Below are 22,789 nucleotides of genomic sequence, written 5' to 3'. Positions count from 1 at the left end.
TTAACCAGATACCCCAATGCTGACTTTGTTGAGTACACTAGAGAACTTAAAAACTTCCACTCCTGCTGTGATCACCTTGTGGAAAATCTAATATGAAACTTCTAATATAAAGACATGCTCCCAGAAGCTGCAGAACTTGCTTTTGTCCTTCCCCTTCTCCACTTTCTCTTACATGATTCAGAGCAGCTAAAAGTGAACTTCCAGAACCTCTTCCTTATTGCTTCTCTCTGCCTTTTCCGTCCCAGTACTACTCTCTCCACTGGCTGGAGGCTCAGCCCCTGCCCACTGATGGAGCAAAATGTATTACTAGACAGGGAAGTGTTCCACTTAAGGACATTATTCAGATATTTTTAACTTTATTTACATATTTGACTAATTTCAGAATTGTAAATATTATGTGTGTCTAGGCTTATCAATCTTCTACATCATGAAGGAAATTATTTACTGAGTTATTTTCATTTTTTTTCTCCTTCTGAATTTAACTCCAATTTTTCTCTCTGCAGTGATTATATTGAACTAAATAATTATTTATAAAATGTTTGTCTATATTAGGTGCACTTCTAAATTTTTATCAATGTTTTAAATACCATTGTATTTACCAAGATGTTGCAAATATAATGCAAAATTTATTTCAATTTTTATAAATGAGAAATGTCAAAATTACTAATCTATGTTTGTTATTTCAGTGGTGGGACAATATTTTAAAGGCATATATGATAAAATTCCTATTCTTCATATTTTTCTTTTCTTTCTTTTCAGCTGTATCTTGTGGCATTCCTGAGGCCCCTGGGAATGGTTCAGTTATAGGTAATGAATTCACTTTGGGCAGTAGATTGATATATGAATGTAATGAGGGCTTCAAGCTAGAATCTAGTCAGCAAGCAACAGCAGTGTGTCAAGAAGATGGATTATGGAGCAACAAAGGGAGGCCGCCTGTTTGCAAATGTAAGTGGGCATGTATTTCTAAAGAATATTTCCCCAGAATTTTCTCAGGAAATTCTATACTGCTGATATTTAAGTTTTACATATACATATGCCCTGAAATGGCCATTCAGGAATACATCATCATTTAGGATGTAGTAAAGTAGAAGAGGCCTATAAATTTGTTTAATTTAAAAAATCTTTGTTTTATCCTATTCAAAACATCTGAAATTACATCGTTAGATAATGATATTTAATGTATATTTTCTTATTATGAATAATATGTCCTTCACCATGATGAGTTACAATCAGCAATTATAATTTTTTTTAATATAGTTTCTAAATTAATAAAAGCAAAATTTATTTCTTAAAATATTAGTGCAAATAATTAAACTGGATAAGACTTCTTCAGTCTTCATTTCTGCCTCCTGTCAGGAGCAAGCCAATGTAATGCAGACTTGTCTAATATATGGCTTAGCCTCTCATTTGCACTGGGCAGCCCCTTCTTCTCTCTGTCCTACACCAAAGCAATAATTAACTGAGCCTGACTTCAGCATGACTTGAAATACTGATTAGGACATAATCTCAAAGTTAATAATTGCTATAATACTATGTGTAAAAATTTTGAGAGTTAATTTAGAATCTTGATCTAATCAACAGTATATGTATGTGCCTTCCAGATTCTGAACTTGATAAGCACTTTAATTTTTCAAACAAGTAAAATTCAACCCAGTTTTATAGAAATAGTAAAATGAGGCAAGAATTGTGAAGTTATACATGATTATGAAAGGGTTTTCATTTATTTGAATCAGTTAATAGCAAACAATTGTTAGAAAATATTTTTGAAAGTTAGTTTGAGAGAATTTCTAGGCATCCTTGACAAATGGTCATTTAACCTAATCTTGAACACCCTCCTGAATACTCTCTTTCAGTAATTTTACTGAAAGTTTACTTTCCCCCTTGCAGCTTTCCTAGCATTTCTATAATCTGAAACTTATTTTCTGCAGTATAAAGCCCTTTCATTTTGTATCCACAGCGGACAAATAGAAGTTACTTTATACTTATTCTTCTTAACATGATTGAAAACTGTTATTTTTCAGTGTAGTGGGTTATCCTTGGTGAGCAGTCATACCTCACCCAGCTGTTCACTCCCTTTCTCTTTTCAACCAGATGGGAAAAAATGGGATGAAAAATCTCATGGGTCAAGATAAGGACAGAGAGAGGACTCAGCTTGGAAAAAAGTTAATTTAATGTATTGCCAGTTAAAATAAGGTGAAATCAAGTTTGGAAAATAAAGGTTGCAAAATATCAAAACAACACTCTCCTCCCTCTGTTCCCAGGGTCACCTTCATTCTGTTGGCTATTCTCCTTACTCCAGCCAGTGCTAGGGGATAAGGAATGGGAGTTGTGGTCAGTTTATTAAAGGCTTCTCTCTGCTTCTCCTTCCTCCTTGCACTTTTCCTCTGCTCAAGCGTGTGTCTTTTTCATGAGCTGTTGAACCTTAAGATAAACTTGTTCTAGTGTGGCTCCCCCATCAGCTGCAGATTCTTCAAGAAATAATATCCATCTGCTCCAGTGTGGGCTGTGGTGTGGATATCTGCTCTGGCATGGTGCTCTCCATTGGGCTGTAGCAAAACACCAGCTCGGGTGTTTTTGTCTGGAGCACATCCCTCTTATGTGACCTTAGTGTTCCCTCTGCTGTTTCTCACTCTTTTTGTTTCTTCCTTCTCTGCCTGTGCAGTGTTTTGCCCTTCCCTAAACACAGTTTCCCAGAGGTGCCACCATCAGGGCTGCAGAGCTCAGCTGTGCTCTGCTGTGGGTCCTTTGGAGCTGCTCACTCACCCCTGCCAGCACCTGGACTCCTGAATCCAGTGCACTCAGTCACCTTTTCTGCAGAGATAACAATCTTATCGTGGTTCATTCTCACTCTTCCTTCCTACTTTTAGGACCAGTGACTCTCATTATTGTCCTCTGGACAATCTCCAATTGATCATCTTTTTTGAAGGGCAGTGCCTAAAACTGTACACAGCAATTTCACAGAGTACATAAAGAGGATTATTCAAAACCAGCTGTGATCTCACAGACATGATGTGAATTCCAAGCTATATACAGAGGGAAGGCTGTGCTCCAGTGAATTGAAGTGAGGTTCATTCTCAGAAAAAAATTGACAATGTACAAAGCACATAACTTGAATGATATTTTTTTTGAGGGAAGAGGCCAGATAAACTGTATGGGGATTAGATATACTAAATTCATAGCACTATATCTGCAGTAAAAAAAAAAAAAAAAACCAAACAGAAAAAGGGAAAAAAAAAGCTCACATTATTGAAATGTTCAAACCTCCCTTTAAATTAAAGCCTAATTACTAACATTTAGCATGACTTTCAACATTAAAAAATTTTTTAGTATTTATAATAAACTAACAAAATATATAACACTTTCTTAATTTCTTTGTCTTCTCTTTTCCTTTTCTAAAAATTTTTTGTTTGAAAAAGAATCCAATTACTTCTAAATCTAGGTGTGCTAAATTAAAGTGCTGGTGATGTACATGACAATTTAAAATCAATATTTTCAGAATGGATTGCTATTCAGACAGGCATGCTTTACCCAAGATTTCTTACTTGCAAAGTGCAGAGAGCTTAGACAATCTGCATAACAACCTGTTTTTTACAGTATTGCTACTGTAAGGATAGATGTGTTCAATCCTCAGAAACAGAAACATCTTAACTTGATGGGAAGCAAACACAGCACAGAAAGATAAATGATAAATAAATAAGTCAGTTTTTATTCCCATGTCTATTAAAATGAAGGTTGAAATCAGGGCAGTTTGTTTTGCAAAGCACTTCTGATAATATCATGCCTGAGGCAGATGTTTGAAAGGCTTTTCTTTTCATTAAAAGCATTTACATCAGATTTGAAGCATGAAAAATATGATTTGTGATGGTCATAGTGCAAGCCACAGATGGATCATGGATATTAGGCTACTGAATTTAATTACAGAAAACACAAAGCAACAGATATCTACTAAGAAAGCTTAATTGAATGACAAATATCTTGCTTCAGTTATTCTTCATAGAGATCCCTAGAACATGATCAAGGAAAGAGACTTCTCCTTTGCTCTTCCTTAGAATCATAGAATCAGAGAATAGTTTGGTTTGGAACAAACATTAAAGATCATCTAGTTCCAACCCATTCCCATGAGCAGGAATACCTTCCACTAAACCAGGTTGCTTATAGCCTCATCTAACCTGGCTTTGAACACTTCCAGGAATGGGACATTCCCAGCCTCTCTAGGAAACCTGTTCCAGAGCTTCACCATCAACATAGTGAAGAATTTAAAATCTAAACTTACTCTTTTAAAATTTGAAACCATTCTCTTTTTCCTATCATTACATGCTCTTGTGAAAATTCTCTCTCTAGCTCTCATCTAGCCCCCTTAGGCACTGGTAGGCTGCTCTAAGGTCTCCCAGAAACCTACTTTTCTCCAGGCTGAATGACGCCAACTCCCTCAGCCTGTCATCATCAAGGTGCTCCAGCCCATTGATCATCTTTTTGGCCTTCTCTGTGGTCACTCCAACAGGTGCACATCCTTCTTTTGTTGGGAGCCCTGGAGCTGGACACAGTGTTCCAGGTGGGGTCTCACAGGAGCAGAATAGAGGGGTAAAATCACCGCTCTCAGCCTACTGGTCACACTTATTTCAGGGCAGCCCAGAATACACTTGGCCTTCTGGGCTGCAAGTGCACATTGCTGGCTCAGGTCAATCTCCTCATCAACCAACACCCCAAGTCCTTCTCCTCAGGGCTCCTCTCAGTTTATTCTGTGTCCAGCCTGTGCTCATGTTCCCCCCTGACACACGGGTAGGAGCCTGCACTTGGCCTTGTTGAACTTCACAAGGTGCGGGGGTCAGGTATATATGGGAAAATATATGTCCAATTGTGTCAGGAACCCACGCATTACCGAGGAAACTATGGGCCGCTGTGACTACGTCCAGATATGGACAACACTGGACAAACCAGATCAGTGAAGAGCTTTTTTTATTTTCAGCACATCAGTCTCAAGACATTGTTAGACAATGGAGACAGGATGTTAACAGCTCGCTGATCCACAGGGAATGTCAGAGAAGGTGGGGTGATACAGAATGACATAAAACCATCTCAGTCTAGATTTCAGCCAGTCATACATAGAACAACACATATTGACAAGCATTCTATCCAATCTTATAAAACACACGTAATGGTAGTTAAAACAAAGACTGGTTCATAAGAGACAAAGAACAGAGCTCTATTCATGCTAACCTTCTAAAGATATACATTAAATAACCTTGTTGCCATCTTTAAGCCAATTCTACAGAGGCCTATTGTTATTTGTCACGTATGCTCTACTGCTTGGGAAACTTTTCTGCTGTATTTGCAATGCTAACAAAACTTCAGCCTGAGGCCTATACTTTTTTAACCATTTCCTAAAAACCCTCTAACTTTATGGATTCCAACACAAGGGTCACCATTATCCATGGATTTGTTTACTTTTCAAATCCATGTCTCTCTGGCCTTTGCTCTTACTGCTTTCCTTTTCATGGAAGTATGTGGATGCATAACCTAGAATACTGAGTTTCTGATTACTTCTAACATTTTGGTTGCCTGAGATAGTCCCTGTAACTGCATAACTTTATTGCTCTTTTTCACTATTCCTTTAATACATTTATTAAAATATTTAAGTCAGCTCCTGGAATGGTTTATGCTAATTCATCTAACATCAAATATTTTCAGGAGCAGCTAATGGCACTTTTCCGTAACCTTCATATTGCAGATTTTTCTGTAGATGGTTTTTTTTTGAAAATGTTGTGTGCTGAGCTGTAACAATTATGGTTCAGATATCTTTTTCTTCCTAGAAATAAATTTTAAAAAATTATTAATTTGATAATTTATAAGTTTATAAATTAGCCTTTTTAATGATTTTCAATATGTTTGGAAAATATCTAGTTATAAACTAAAAATCATAATTAGTTCTAAGTACAAATAAGTAGTTGTAGTACAAATGCAAAACCAAATTTTCTAAGATAAACAAGCGAAGATTTACATCAACTCATTGTAAATATTGTGCTGGTGGTTTTTATTTGCTAAGACATTCAGAACATCATACCCATTTTCTTTAACAAATCCTAAGGTCAGTAAGTATTTTTTGAAGTATTTGTCAGTGTTTGGTATGTAACATGGAGTACTTATTCAATGAACTGCAGTAAAACAGTTCATCAATTTCACAATTTTTAATTAGTCCAGATACATTAGACTGTTAACAGATTGGCTTGATATAGCTGACTGGATTGACAGACTGATGCTGAATACCACGTGATCCTTTTGTTTATCTGTTTTGAGGTTTTGAAGCCTTCTCTGTTTGAATATATTGACCATCACGAACAGCTTGTTTTTTTTCCTTTCTGTCAGCATACTGAGACTATCAACTTACTTAGGTGATCCTATTTTATTCTTAGATCTTTGTTCATAGATTCTGCAATGTATAGGTTTCAATCTCTCTTCTAACTTTACTAATACTTGTGAATTTAAAGCACATTAGTGTCTCAGATATAGTACATGACTTCACCTTAGTGTATTTCCTATTTTTAAGCTAATACTGAAGTTATTCAAAAGGTTATATTTGAATAATGTGTGTCACATTACTGCATTAAGTTCACCAAATAGTAAGTCCAAAATGCCCTTTCCCCATTTTTGTGGTTGTTACCAGATGAAGAATAGCAATTAAGTATCATGTGCTCCTTGAAAATAATACTAATAGGAATAAGTAACAAGTAATACTAAATAGCAAGCTCCTGTAATTGAGATATTTTTCCATCATGAACATTGTACTTTTTTTCTTTGAAAAAGAGAATTGCACTCACAGTCACAATATTCAAGATACTCTTAAAGAGCAACCTTCAGATGTTTTTTAATACTTCCCAAAATAAGCTTTTCCATGAAGATTATTTTTCACTTTTGATATTTAGAGCAGTGAAAGAGTAAAATTTTTCATGGAAGTGAGACTGACAAGCCTATAGATTCTGGAGTGTTCCTTCTTGGCTTTCTTGAAAACTTGAACAATGTTCTCCAGCTTCCAGTCAACTGGAACCTCTCCAGATTCCCAAGACTGCTCAAAAATCTTCAAGAGAACTTTTGCAATGACTTAGCTCTTTGAGAATTCTTGGATGAATCCTATCTGTAGGGATCCAGCTGGAGCATCAGATCATGCATCATTTCAGGGTTGACTGGAACTTGATAATTCTCGTAGTCATGGTCCTCCAGTTCAGGGCACTGAGACCTCCTTGGTGCATCATCCGTGTCGAAGCAGAGACAAAGAATGCATTAAGCACATCTGCCTTGTCCATGTCCCTGTTTGTGAGGTGACTGTCCTCATCTTGTAATGGCCCGATGGTGTTTCTACATTGACTTTTGCTGTTAATATATTTGAAAGAACTCTTTTTATTGTCCACCATATTTTTGGCCAGCTTCAACTCCAGTTGAACTTTGACTGGATAAATTTTCTCCCTACAGTGGCAAACAGCACTTCTGTATTCTTCCACGACACCTTATCTTGCTTCCACAGGGCATACACCTTCCTTTTTTGCCTCATTTCCAAGAGGAGATCCCTGTTCAGCCAAGCCAGCCTTTTGCCTGATCTGCTTGACTTTCAACATTCCTGTGCCCTTAGGGAGGCAATGCTTAAAAAATTACCAGATGGATCTCAACACCTGTAAAAATATTTTCCATGAGGATTTTACTTACTAGTTCCCTGAGAAGTTTGAAGTCTGCTCTCCTCATTCCACAGTTGAGTTTTTGCTGGTGCTTTTCCTCTTGTCAACAGAAATTTTAAACTCAGCAGCTTTGGGGTTGCTGCGGCCAAGACAGCCACTAACCTCCACTTCACTTACAAGATCCTCCTGTTGACAAGCAGCAGATCAAAGAGGGCATCTTTCTGAGCCAGCTCCCTTAAGATCTGTTCTATAAAGTTGTCCTGCAGGATTTTTAGGAATCTTCTGCACTGAGTTGTAGCACTGTGTGGTTCTCCCAGATAATTTCTGACAAGTTGAAGTCCCCCATAAGGACAAGAGCAGTTGATTTGGAATTGTCCCGTAGTTGCTCAAAATATAATTCATTGGCATTGTCTTCCTAGCTGTAGGTCTACAATAGGCTCCCACAATGACAGTCACATGATTGGTTTGTCCCTTGATTTTTATCCAGAAACTCTCAACTGAGCCATTGCCAACAGAGAATCCCATATATTCTGTGCCTTCTCTTACATCAGTGCCATCCCCTCTCTACCTGTTTTCTCTTCTGCCCTGCCTTTCCCCTCTCTACCTGTTTTCTCTTCTGCCCTGCCTTATCCCTCCTGAAGAGCCTGTAACCATCCAAGAGAGCACTCCAGTCACAGGACTCATCCCACCGGCTTTAACTTCTGCCAATGATATCAGACTGGGACTGGGGCAAAACTTTGAGCTCATTTTGTTTTACTTCATGCTGTGTGCATGTGTAGAAACATTTAAGTCTGGTACTTTGTAGCCAGCACCTTGTGAAGCAGATTAAGGGATTTGTGCTTTTTTCCTCAAATTTTGGCACACCATACAGTCGCTCATCACTGCCAAGCCTGGTATTTTCCCTTTCCCCTTCCAAACAACTTTAAAGCTCTGTCAGTGAGCCCCACTAGCTCCTGTGTGGGAGCTCTTTTTCCCCTCTGAGGGAAGTGCATCCTATCAGGTGTCAGTAGACCAGGTGTTAAGTAGATCATCCCATGGTCAACAAGCCCCAGTTTTTTCCACTTACACAGCCTCAAAGCCACGTGTTGACCTGACAAATCTGCCTATTTGGGCTTTATACCAACTCTTTTTTATGTTAATTATTTGTCAATATGAATTTCCTGCTTAGAGTCTATTTAGAATTATCAATATATGGAGATTGTCATGTCATTAAAATAGATAATCATGATTTCAAATTGCAATTATATTTTCTGACCTGTATTTTATGTAAATCAATATTATTCATATAAATTATTATAAAAATGCCTGGGGAGGTTAGGATCATCTTCACATCTGCAAGAAGTTGAGGTAATTCTTTACAGAGTTCCAAGTATGTAAATGAGAATTTAAATAGTGCCCAGACCACAATTTCCAAGAAACTGACCATCAGAGGCAAGTTGATACACTCATTCACACCATGTCCACAAAATCAAATATCTGTTAATAATCACTTTTTTGTTTCTTGAAGGATAAGAAATTTAATAAATCAAAATCAGTCCCTGTAAAATTAAATTTTTTCAAGCAGCAGGTTTAGTTGATTACATCAACACAGCCTAGACGTATATTCACTATTGAGCAACATCTTGAATTAGAAATTATACATTGATACATTAGAATCTGATAGTTGTTTGTGAAGTGTCCTTGCAAATTGAGGTGTATCTATAGATAAAGAAAGAATAAATTGCATAGTGACCTCAGTATGTAGAGGTAACATCTATGCAGCTCATTTACATAGTCTGAAATAGCTGAGCCTGTCTTGAGATATCCTATGGTTAAGACTAAAATTTTTGCTATTGGACTAAATAAGAAACTTGCTTTCGTGCTTGAAAAAAAAATAAAACTATTGTTTGGAAGGAGGAGTGATAAAAATGTCAAAGTTGATAGGCATCAATTTCCTATTCAGAATATGTTTTGTTTTCTGAAAGACTTATATGATTTTCACTACAAGGTGTTAAGCAGAGTGCTTCAATATGCATATTTTATTCAATAAGTATGGAAGAATGTTTCTTGGTTGATAGTTCATATTTTTTTCCATAACTATGAAATGCAGTTTAGTATCAATACCAAAATAAATTAAATTAGGAAGTAGGAAGTCCTCTGTTAATTTGGCATACTGTTCTTCAGTAGTCAAAATATTGTTTTAAAGGCCAAAGTGAAGACCTATTAAGTTTCAAAGTGATTGTACACTGGCAATCCTTCCCAAGATGTACTAAAAAAAAATCAAAGAAAATATTCTACAATTTCAGCTCAGTATAACATTATAATCTGTCATTTGGAAGTTCTTCAAATTATTTTTCCTTTATAAATACTTACTTACACATCTTCATAGATTTGCTGTGTTTCTGATTTTCCTGGATGCCAAAATTTGCCATGGTGAGCATAACTATTGGAGAAGGTAGATGTATAATTTTAACATTAACATCTACATTTTTGCAGGAATTTAGATTCTATCACTTTCCCTTTAGTTCAGTAATTGCATTAACTAGTCTCTTCCATCACACATTCATAGTTGTAATAAAACCTCTTTATATCTCTCAGTGTGAAGTCTATAGAATATATATTTATTTACATATTTATTTTGCCAGCTTGTTAGTCTTTTTCCTGGTGGCATGGTACGAATTAATTGTAGCATAAATGAGAACCATGCTCTTTATTTCTTCATTTGGGATTTTTACACACTTCCTCCTAAGGCTTTTGTCTTCCACTGAACAACATATGAAGAAACTAAATTTCTGTTTCTACTTGTTGTTGTTGGTTGGTTGATTTTCTTTGGAAAGTATAGCTTTTCTCCACTGTTTCTGGGCTAGTAGCTTTTTCTAATGTATTCACTTAGTAAATCTCACTTAGTGACATAAACAGTCGGTAATTCATCCAGACTTTTTCTATATCAGGGAAATTCTGAATAACATCGTAAAATAAAAAAAAAAATATAACTATTTTATAGAGTCATAAATATTTTCATAATGCTAGTCTAGTCATAGGTACATTAAGATAGAATTCATATCAATATCATAAATATTTTTAGAATTCTGTGGACTTAAATTGCAGAGTATCAAATTGAAACTGAAAAAAGAACATAAGATATGCTTGTCTGTAGTCAGTAATTGCATTCTCTTTCAAAATATGAAAAACAACAGAACTGAAATAATTCTAAAAGTCTTCCTAAATATCATAATTTTTAAAATGTCTTCTAAACTGGAATTAAATAATTTTCCTGTATACCCCACAATATATGGTTTTATAGTAATTAGCATTTCAATGTGTACTAGCAGCTTTTATGGCAAAGTATCTTAAGAACTTCAAGCTTTGCAAACATTACATAGCAATATTTGCTTTCCCTTTTACATCCACCACAGTCTGTGATGTATTTTGTCTTTGAAATCTTTGAATAAAACTCATTAGAGAGTATAACTCTATATCATTATTCCACTACATCCACTAAATGAAAATACACTACAAACTCCAGTTCAATTTGTACTACTCATTCTATGAGAATTATTTTTCTTAAAACTTGTTTTTTCAAGATGACTATGGTATTCTAAGTCTTAGATTGTGAAACATCTGCCTGTAAGGCGAGACATTCACCCATAAAGAAATATAGGGGCAAAATGCTAATATGTACATTTCCTTTCTTCACAGCTGTAACCTGCCCCAGCATAGAGACTCTTCTGTCAGAGCACGTTGTCTGGAGACTGATTTCTGGCTCACTGAATGAGTATGGAGCTCAAGTCATGCTCAGCTGCAGTCCTGGGTATTATTTATTGGGTCAAAGACTCATACAGTGCAGGGCTAATGGAACCTGGAGCTCAGGCAATGAAAGGCCAGCTTGTAAGGGTAAGGAAAATACTTGTTTACAGGACATCCTATGCTTTTTATACATATATTTTCTTTTATAAATAAACTATTTATAAAATAGTTTAATATTTTGCTCTTACATTCCAAGTAAGAAAGTGTGAAATTTTCATTAACTTGAAATTAATTTTTTCCAGCTCCTTAGGTGTTAAGTACAAGAGCCAATGATGTACCATCAAGAAATCAATTTGTATTTATTCTACTAGGTGGTGCATAAGCATGTAGACAGTACTAGAAAATGTTATTACTTTAGAAGATTCCAGATTAGAGTTAGATTAGAAGATGATTGCTTTGACCTCTTGGGTGAAGCATTAAAACTGTACTGTTGGACAAATGTTCATATGAGCTTTCATAGTGTCTTCATACAAAAATGACATAAATTACATCAATCTTGACTTTGGATGTTTAAGGTTTTAGGGAACCATGGCAATCTCAGGGGAATCAAATCATACAAACTTCAAGGGTTACGGTGCCAAAGTCTTAATAAATTTCCCCAAAACTTCATTTTTCTTTTACAAAAAGTTATTTTTTAAATTCTGTTAACTGCAGTTGTGTCCCTTTTTATTGTGCACACAGACAAAAAAATATAGTTTTGATATTCTACCTAATATCCACCTGCCATTCAGCTGCTAACAAGTATTTGAAAAGATAGTTCTTTCCCACCCTCTGCAATTACAGAAATTTTATGTGAGTAGAAAATTGGATGATCCATATCAGATGCAGTTAACCAAAAGAAAAGTATTAGAAGCACAGAGAGTTGCTGATTGAAGAGATATTAGTTAGTTTATAAGAAAGGTACATTGTTTTACCCTCTACTAGAGGATTAATTAGGATTCAATTATAGCAAACTTCATGCCCCAAGGGATATTCAGTAATATATCCATTGGACATGGATCATTAAGATCCAGAAACACACTGCAGAGTATTTTTCTGAAGTCTACAGTTTACTTTCTCTTCGAAAAGAGTTTGATTTATTTTTTTTAACATAAATATAATTAATATTCAATATTAAAATTAGGAATTATAATGTTAGGCTAATCCCCAAATTACATTAATGTGACATGATCGCAGTCAAAATGAGTCTTACTAAGCTCTAGGCACATTATATACATAAGAAACTATGATATTTTCTGATTATGACTGAGTTAGATAACTGCATGGTAGCTGGTACTTGATTTTATACAAATTCTAACCAATTCCATGTTTTTCTCTGCAGTGAACATTTAAAAATATGTAAGAGTGGGACCTTGGGATTTTAAGTTGGAAGTTTAGTTGTGATCAAGATGCTGTTGAAAGTAAACATGATTCATACTAATGTATAAATACAGTTGAAGCTCTTGAGGACAATGGTTTGCATCTTAAATTAAAATGATTTTTTTATACTCTTTTAGAAAAAAAAGAAATGACAGAATTGTTTTAATTAAATTAGATTTTGATACAGTCTTGAAAGACAATTTTTCATGTGATGTGCAATAGCTGTGGGTTGCAGCTGATGCTACAGAAAGTTCCTCTGATAATTGGTCAAATCTAGTCTCTGGCAAAACCGAATGATTTATTGTTTTAGCAAGCAGACAATCATATATGCTATATGCTTATGAATAGTAGTGGGAAATAAGAAAAAAGACAGTTCATTACAATTCAGAGTACTAAATGTTAAAAAGATTTGTAACACTTTATACTGACAGGGGAAGTGTATTTGAGGAGTAGCCATGGATATGTACATATGGAATATAACCACAACCTTCTCAGGAATTCATGTAATTCCCTTGTTTCAGAACTAGAAATATGCATTGGCTGCTGTCAAGATATGCAAATATCCCAAAGAAATTTTAGTTTTAGAACATATGTTGCCATATCAAGCATTATTTTAGGCCCTTTCTATAGAATACAACTCCTGTATTTATTCCTATTCCATTTACTTTTTAAGAAAACACGAGATGATGAAAAATTATGAAAAGCATTTTCATATTTCAGTATATTCTCTTTCTTTTTTTTTTCCCTAGTTATCTCCTGTGGTGGTCTTCCATCTCCACCAAATGGAAATAAGATTGGAACCTTAACAGTGTATGGAGCTACTGCAATATTCACTTGTAACACAGGATACACGTTAGTTGGTTCTCATGTGAGAGAGTGCTTGGCAAATGGTCTCTGGAGTGGTAGTGAAACCCAATGCCTAGGTAAAACCCCCAAATTTTTGTTCCTTGTTTTGTTTTATTTTGTCTTAAAAGTATCAAGAACTGGATTTCAGCTCTTGTCAAGCAATGTTTTTGAATCGATGAAAAAGAAAGGAACCTTAAATATGGACATATTATGTCCTGAATATGATTTTGTGCTATTCTATGAACATATATATTTTAATTAAAGATAAAATTACATTTTATGTTGTTGTAATGCTTTTCAAACCAGTATGATTTTTAAGTGACCCAAATAATCGCCCACGTTCACAGCACTTTTCTTTGTGGAGCAGGATGTGTGATGAAAGTAAGCTTCAAGATAATCTTCTATTAGGGCTATTCCTGGTGCATTCCAACTATGGCTAAGCATTCAGCATATTGACCATTCAGTAGTGGGAAGCAGACAAGAGGCAGTCAAAAGTAAAGCAAAACCAAGACTCTTTCAAACCCTGAGTTTTATATAGTTTGGACATTCATTCTCACCCCAACTCTTGCTCTCTTCAGATCCACTCATATTGTTTCACACACCTAATACAGACATAAGGAAAAGGTTTTCTTTTTGAGTTATATTTGAGGCTCAGCAGTGGTTTTATTCTTGGTTGTGAACAGGTTATTTATTTCTGGAATTTGTTATTTGCTTTGTATGCCCTCATTTTGCAGATTTTCTTCTTGCCTTACAGTTGAATGTACTTGGTTACTCTCAGGAAAGGAGGAATTCTGCTTTCCTCTTCAGAGCTCAGCCTCACATAAAAAGCATCTTTCTTCTCTGCTGCCTCACTGCGTCATTTTAGCAGAGCACATAGCGTTCTATGCTTATCTTTATATTTAGGTATCCATGGGAATGTCCAAGCACCTCTCCTCGGTAGTGAGGGAGTTTTGCAGTGGATTTGTTGCAACACTGTGGATCATGTGCGGTTCCCTGGTGGAAGGCCTCAGAAATTAGTCTGTGGGCTATGGCCTCCCAGTGCTGGACTCAGGGCTGGTTTTTAGTGCAGCTGCTGAGCTGGCTTTCCTTGTGGATGCATTCTTCTCCCCAGGCTTGTTTACTTAGACTCAAGATAATTGGGCAATATAAACACCTTTGTCTTATCTCAAGTTCCCCGTCAGGCGGCTTAACGTGATATCCAGATTTCCAGGAATTTGCTGAGGCTTATTCGGTGACGGGGGAGGTTTGGGGATGGCACATGAGCAGGGGCTTCTTTATACAGCTTGCCATAGTGGACAAAGTCCTACAAGGATCTGAGCCGTGTTTGAGCCATTAACCATTAACATCTCAATTTCTCACAGATACTGGGCTGCAGCAGAAAGAAAAATAAAGGCAGAATATTTTCAGAAAGAAAAAAGCACAGAGTAATGTAATTCAGATCAGAATTAAGATTTTATAACCTTTCATTAAGTATTCCTGATTGACTCCTTAATTTTGCAACAGGAATGTTTGTAGTTCAACTTTTTTGAATACAGTTTTGTAGTATGTTGTCTCTTAAGACGTAGAGTGGTCAGAAGTAGTGACCATTGTCTCACAGAGCTAACCTAACTTCTTAATGTCACTTCTTTATTAGTGACTTCCCAGCAAGATGCAGTTGTTTCTGGCAAATTTTATGAAAATGAAGAACATTCATCTGGCTTGATATATTTTCTCACCTGATTGTTCAATTTGAAATATGCTGTATTAAGAAAAATGTCATTTTGATGCAGGAAATAAGTATAGGATAGCATAGGCATAGGATATAGGCATAAGCAGAGTACACCAAAAACTTCTGTTGATATTTAGAGCAGTAATGAAATAAAATACTTTTTTTACCTAGGAAAAAATTTTCACTGAGGCGCTGCTTAGGGGAATGCTATGATTGAGCATTACTTTTTCATGTGTAAGTTCATCAGTTCCGCAGCGGAAGTGTACACCAGCTTCGGAGCTAAAAACACTTCAGCCGTCTACTGGTGTCAGGTTATCCCTGGACTGAGGCTGACTGACATTTAAATATGCTGGAACTGCAACTGTGAAGACCCAACAGCCCAAAATTTGTATGTGTAAGAGTGTTTTCCACAGCCCTTTCTTCTGCTCTAAACATGCAAAGTCTATTGCAAAAACAAAGAACTATTATACCTGTAGGCTCTTCCAGTGTGTTACACCACTCATTGCCCGGGTATTGCCTGACACCTGCATGTAATGAATTCAAGCATAAAGATATGTATTAGTATTCATTCATTTTGAATAACCTGAAATACCACTTCATTATCTGATCAATAATAACAGTATTTTGTACTTATGTACTATACTTTTCTTTTTTGAAAAGCTATATGCAGGATAATTTGGCTGCCAACATATGCAAACTAAACAATATACAAGTCTCAATGGATTCTGTTTGTATTATAAATTGCTCATGACATCGCTCATGAAAGGGGTTTTTTTTCTTCTATTCTGACTATTGAGAAATTACATTACATTGAACATTTGAACATCCCAGAAGATTAGCTGTCTATGGTAGTCATGACTTCAGATGTAAATAGTGTAGAGATGGAGAATTTTCAGTACATGACTTACAAATATATATATATATATATATATATAGATAAATATATATATATATATAACAATACCACATTATTCTTCAAGTCAGTTTAGAAACGATACTTAGTGAAGCTTTTAACTCTTTGGGAAATAGTTAATAAGTTTATTAGATCTCATATTTAGGAAAGATTGTGTCTATGTGCAGCTTGAATTAAATTTATGTGAAGTTGTCCTTTTCTTCTCCAGGAGTAATTTGGTGCTGGATTTTTCTAATCAGATTTTACAAATCCCTATTGATATTGGTATAGATTACTAATATCTCCTTATAACTAATATTTTCTTTTTTTCCCCACCTGATTATCTGCATTCTGCATTTTAAATTATTTTTGCAGATCTATTCCCACTTGTAATGAACATAGGGCATCTGGCAGGAACTATTACTGTAGTAAAAGCACTGCTTTCTTTATGATGCTTCCCAATTATATTCTTCTCCTAGAAACTTAGATGGACTTTAGTTCCTATTTGATTGATTTCATTGTTGAATGAAGCCCTATGCTTAGAACTGTTAAATGCGTGGATTTACCTCACCAGACAAAAAAGACCTCATTTAGAGGTGGCAGGTTAATCACTACTTAGTCCTTGCTATTTCGAAATCAGACAGGCTCTATAGTGCTAAAAATGTTATACAACTTTGAGTGTGAAAGTCTAAATTTGAGTTCCCCTATGCATGCTGCAAAAAGTTTTATTTCTAAGCTCTTTCTTGTCTCTCTTACATGCTTTCACATAAAGTATATACCATGTTCTTCAGGCACTTAATTTAGATGCAATTAAGAATACAATCCAAGGTCAATGGAGCTATGTAGGCTCCTCCAGAGAGCAATTCAGGAAAGGTAAATTCTTACATTTTAAAGCTAGATGATGTGAATACTGCTAATTGAATATTCCTAAATTTCAAGGACAAAATGCTACAAATTTATTTCAGAGGTGCCTTTAGGACTTACCTTAAGCCTATGAAAGAAAATCAGAAGGCAAACATGCAGGGAGCTCTGAATGAGTCTTTCCATTTCAAAGGAATTATAATGAGTTAGAGATGCTTTTTATCTACACTGTACCTGCATGAATATAATTCAAGACATCTCTAGATGAAAGTAGATACCACTTTATGTTACCCACTGATAAGTGTAGAATCAGTTTGTGATTTCAGGTTAAATGAGTACACTAATTTCTGTATCTAAGGAAAGGGTTTGTCTCTATAGAAAGCTAAAATCAGGGTCTGTAGTTAATGAGCCTAAGGCTCAATTCAAGACCTAAGTTTTCAGTTTGTTAGCACTACATTTGTTAGCATTATTAGTTATACAAGCATAAATATGAATTGGTATGCGAGATTTCTTTCAATTTCACTCCCTCAACAATTAATAATGTCTCTTTCCCCTTTTTCCTTCCAAGAATATTTACAACTATAAATCACAAACCTATGTGTTTTTATGTATGATTTGTGTGTATGGCTGACCACAGGTTCATAGAGGGCACAGGGCAAATTGGAAGCCTTTAATTTGCCTTACTCCATCTGCAAAATCAGTGGCACTAAATTGCAGATCAGTGTGTTTTCCTGAAAACATATTTTTCCCTGTGTTTTTACACCTTTCAGGTGGAAAACTACACATAAAAAAATCAAAGACACATTTAAAATCTGAAGTTAAATATCATTTACTTCATTCAATCTTTTAATTATATGATATTTATAATGCCTTAGATTTATAAGTATGAAAATATGCTGCTGTGGACTATGGTTGTGTAAAAATGTCTAATCCTTTAATTGATAACTCAGAAGTAAATTGCAGTATAATATTATGATATTGACTTTTATTTGAAATTCTTAACTAAAATAAAATAGAATTATTTGTATCTTGCTTTCCAGGTGTTTTAGAATAAAACTGCTGAACCAACCCTGATGAATATGAACAATTTTCTAAATTCTTGAGGGAATATTTTATTTTAAAAAATCCCCTCATGGACTTCTTCATTTTCTTTAATTTCAGTTGATGAGAAAATTACATACATTTTGTGTCATTGCAGTGCTCTTCCAGTTCTTGATATTTTGGAATAGTTAATTTAAATGAGTCAAAATTCCCTGAAAAATCATTAAATACAGTAGGTGGAATGATCTGTAAATGAAATGACTCACATAATAAGTTCAGCAACTTGTTAAATCCCCATTTAAGAGAAATGCATAATATTTTTCTTTATGCCAGGTGGCACATTTCATCTATCTTTCTTCTTGAAATTCCCTGTGGTCCTATGTTTGTCTTCTGTGCAGCTACTGCTTTTCAATTCTTTACTATTTAGAGCTAGAAAATGAAAAAAAATCATCCAAATGTATTCCTTTCTATTTCACCTCCCTCCCTGGGAAAGAAATAGGGAGAAAATATTAGAAACTAATTTCTAGGCATAGGGAAAATAAGAAAATTATTGGGAACAGGCAGGATGGAAGAATCAAAAGCAAACCTTCATAATCTTACTGTCTTTTCCAGTGGCTGTCTCATGAGATGTAGATTTCGGCAGTAGATTTCTTTTACTTTGTGGTTTAGCAAAACTTTTGAAATAGTCTCCCCTTGTATCCTTGTAGCCAAATTGAGAAGACAGGGACTGGATGGGGGGACTGTAAAATGGATGGAAAACTAATTGAGCCAGCAAACTCTAGGGGTATTGTTTCTTGATTCCCAGTGTGGCTAGGAACCAGTGGATGCTGGGGAGAAATACAAAGGCCCACACTCTCCAGCTCTGTCCCTCGCTGGATAACAAATTGGGATGCAGCTGCAGCAAGTTTGAGGGTGACACAAAATGATGGGAGAACAGTTGATGTGTGGATTCTAGTACTGCTAGACAGAGGGATCTTTAAATTCTGGAGGCATGGGCCAACAGGAAGGTCGTAAATTTCAGGAAAGACAAATACAGAACCCTGCCCTTTGCCTTGAATCATGCCATTTGTGAATACTCTTGGAACTGACTGGGTAAAAAACAAACTTTACAGAAAGCACCCAGGTGACTGAGTGGAGAGGCTGACTAAGAGTTAAAAGCGTGGCCTTGCAGTAAAAATATCATACTGGAGTGTATGAGCACCAGTGTAGTCACCAGGTCATGGTTATTATTTCCTCTTCAGCACTCATGTGGAAAATTGTGTGTGGTGTTTGTGTCCTCCACCATACAAGAGAGATATTGCAAAATGAAGCAAGTTCAGGGGAAGAACCCATTTAGGGGCCAGGGGCTGGAATATCTTTTAGACAAAGGAGAGGCTGAGTGAGGCTGGAGGAGAGAGAAGGGTAAAAGGGATCATATTCCTAATTTGGACTGAGAAAAATAAAATAAATTATTCCATGACACATTTCAAGGGTAAAAATATGCTTTAAGTGTCCTCTGTTGCCATATTCTCTCTTGTAAGGGGAAAGGTAGCTGTATAATTAGTGAAAAACTTGCATTCATACTTATTCCTCAAATTTGCAGAATAATACCACAATGTCTTCTTAGAGGTATCAGCAACCCTACAATTAGGATTTTTATAATAATCCTGGGTGTATGAAAAACCTAATAAAATGGTGCATGCTTTATCCTTCTAGTGTTTTAGAGGAACCGTGAATGAAATATAATGTCTAGAACAATAAGGGGGCTATATTAGAAAGATGGAATCCCAAAGAAAAGTTGCAAAAAGTTGCTGTTGGTGGATACAGCCTGCATGAAACAGAAGTGATCAAACATTCACACAACCAATAGTAGCTGCAGATTTGAGCCTTAGGTCCCAGTGCTCACCTCCCAAATGTGAACTTAGCACATGTTTTAGATGAAATTACTGCAGTGATTAATCAGTGTCACCACAAAAAAAAAAAAAAAAAAAAAAAAAAAAATCCAACAAAGACAAAAAAAACCCAGAAAACAAAACTTTTTTCTCCTCTTTAATCAGTAAAGAGAAATAGGTTTTTTACTCAACAATTGTGTTTTCAAACAGAATAAAGAATCTAGAATGAATTAAATCATTACTTGGCTTCCTCACTGCCAAGACTGCTATTATCCTGGAATAATGGATTCTGTAATGTTTTAACAGCAGCTGAAATAAGGAGGAAACAGCGCTGGCAGACATTCATTCCTGTTCGTACCTTCTATCTGGAAAATGCTTATAAATTCATATTCATGTCAAAATTACAGCAAGTTCTTCTTTATATTGCTTTAAAATTTGTTCAGTACCAACAAAATACCCTACTTCTATTTTTTATTTTGGTGAAGTGCCTTAGTAAGGTTGCCTTTTTACCCACAGAAGTGTGAGGTCTTTAACTCTCAAACCGATACTATTATTTCATCATAGAATTCTCATTTCTCTAATTCATCATTTTCTCCTTCAAAGAAGTAGAAGAAATATCATCTGAAGGTCTTATACCTGAGAACTTGTTCTGCACAGTGCAGTAGTTGACTCTAAACATATTGTTTATTGAAAAGAAAGTTGAAATTTTGTCTTTTTTTTTCTTGTAAATTTTAGCAAAATTTAAGCAAAATTTATTTTAGAAAAAAAAATACGTGTTTTTGATGGGTTGTTCTTTTATTGTAGCTGGTCACTGTGGCTCACCAGACCCAATTGTAAATGGCCATATCAGTGGGGATGGTTTCAGTTATCGTGACACTGTAGTCTACCAGTGTAATCCTGGCTTTCGACTTGTTGGTACATCTGTCCGAATTTGCCTGCAGGACCACAAGTGGTCTGGACAAACTCCTGTTTGTGTCCGTAAGTACAATTAACTTCTCACTGAATTGTTGCTACTATTTTAAATGTAATTGAATATTAATAGTGGATTGGATGGTTTTTTATCTTTTTCTATAATATTTTAATATCTTGTCACATGGAAAACTAGAGCTTGACCATAATAAGCCTATTTTATAAGTTCTGGTTTAGCAAAATCAACACACATAATATATAATGGGAAATATTTACTCCCCAAAATTATATCTTTATAGTCATAAGAAAATCAGATTAAAAGAATCACTACTTCAGCAAAGCAGTGCAAGGCCTTTGAAACTGGAAGGGTTCAGAACTCCAGAATGCCCTGAAATAGTGCATCAAATTTGTTTGGCCCTATTGCATGTTTAAGCTTGATGGGAAAAAAAATCCTTTATTTGTATTAGTAGGAATTTTTAAATGCATTTTTAATGGTCTAATGTAGATCAGATTTGTGTAAAAATGCATATATTTTATATATATATACACATATATATATATAAATATAGATTATATATATATAAATATAGATTTAGATTAATTACAACTTTCAGCATAAGGTAAAAAGTAGCACAGTTAAGAATTCTCAATAAGTGTATCCTATTGTTTTTTCTTATATGTCTTGTATAAATTTCAAAGACAAATTGAGAAGGAAAAAAAAAAAAAAAAAATCAAAAACCAAAATGGCAAAGGAGCTCCAACCTGCAAGTGGTTCCATGGATCAGTGCCTTTCACTTAGGCGCTAACCTGCATATTTTTCTTCTAACAGCAATCACATGTGGACATCCTGGGAATCCAGCTCATGGAATGACCAATGGCAGTGAGTTCAATTTAAATGATGTGGTAAATTTTACCTGCAACACTGGATATTTACTTCAGGGTGCTTCTCGAGCGCAGTGTCGAAGCAACGGGCAGTGGAGCAGCCCTTTACCCAACTGCCGAGGTAAGAGTTTTACCTTGCCTCAAAATACTCAAAAAAACTCACAAGCCTGTGCTTTAGGAACTTCTTTTCACCTTTATTTGAGTTTCTGCATTTCTATACTAGAGTTTGTTGTTACAGATGAGTGTCGGGGAAGCTGAGATTTTCAGTATTTGTGCCTCAAAGATATCAGACTGCCATCACCAGCATTTAGTTCACAGACATATACAGTGAACTTTGTATCACAAAAGTTATATTACATCAATAAATCACAGTTGCCTGTCTATCCTGAATTATGTGCATTTTAATATAGTTTTCACAAATGGTCATTATGAAATTGAATATTTATGTATAAAAATACTATTAATTCTTTTTTTTCCTAGCAATACCTGACAGATGTGAAATCTGATTTTTTTTACCCCACAAAAAAAAAAAAAAAAAAAGGGGGATAAAGTAAGATTTAATTTTACTTGGGTTTTTTTGCAAGGACATCTGAGTTTGATTCGTGGTCTGCTATGAGTAAAGTGGACATGTTTGAGAGATGAGAATGAAGCAAAAGTTTGTGTTATGAGAAAACCTGTATCAAATGAACATATTAGGAAAAAACAAAGAAAAAATATTTTAACATGCAATCTGCAATTCCCAGATTGAATTCTTTATCCAGATCCCAGTAATGTAATTAAGGTTAAAACTCTCTGAAATTAACCTTTTTTTACTCCTTCCATTTTTGACCAATGTTTTTATTTATTTTCTTTAATTTTTGACTATTGTTGCAGAATATGGAGCTAGCATCTCATCTTTGGTCTGTTCCACCAATAGATTGATCAGACACATAAAATCAGTTCACTAGTTTAGTGTTTTTATGTTATATGC

General features: G+C 35.2%; 1 protein-coding gene across 2 annotated transcripts in view; it reads left to right on the top strand.

Annotated features, from left to right (window-relative positions):
• CSMD1 (CUB and Sushi multiple domains 1) overlaps positions 1-22,789 on the top strand; it is a 1,069,501-nt gene that overhangs the window by 997,028 nt on the left and 49,684 nt on the right. For both annotated transcript variants that reach the window (XM_054280127.1, XM_054280126.1), the window contains exons 50-54: positions 760-945; positions 11,343-11,537; positions 13,559-13,732; positions 20,833-21,006; positions 21,767-21,940. In XM_054280127.1, the coding sequence (XP_054136102.1) occupies positions 760-945; positions 11,343-11,537; positions 13,559-13,732; positions 20,833-21,006; positions 21,767-21,940 (903 nt within the window). The remainder of the gene's footprint in view (positions 1-759; positions 946-11,342; positions 11,538-13,558; positions 13,733-20,832; positions 21,007-21,766; positions 21,941-22,789) is intronic.

The sequence above is a fragment of the Melozone crissalis genome, unplaced genomic scaffold (assembly GCF_028551555.1).
Source record: "Melozone crissalis strain CALT ecotype California unplaced genomic scaffold, PUWL_Pcris_2 ptg000027l_1, whole genome shotgun sequence".
NCBI lineage: Eukaryota > Metazoa > Chordata > Aves > Passeriformes > Passerellidae > Melozone > Melozone crissalis.
The sequence above is the reverse complement of the archived record's forward strand: the minus strand, read 5'-3'. Positions and strand labels throughout refer to the sequence as shown.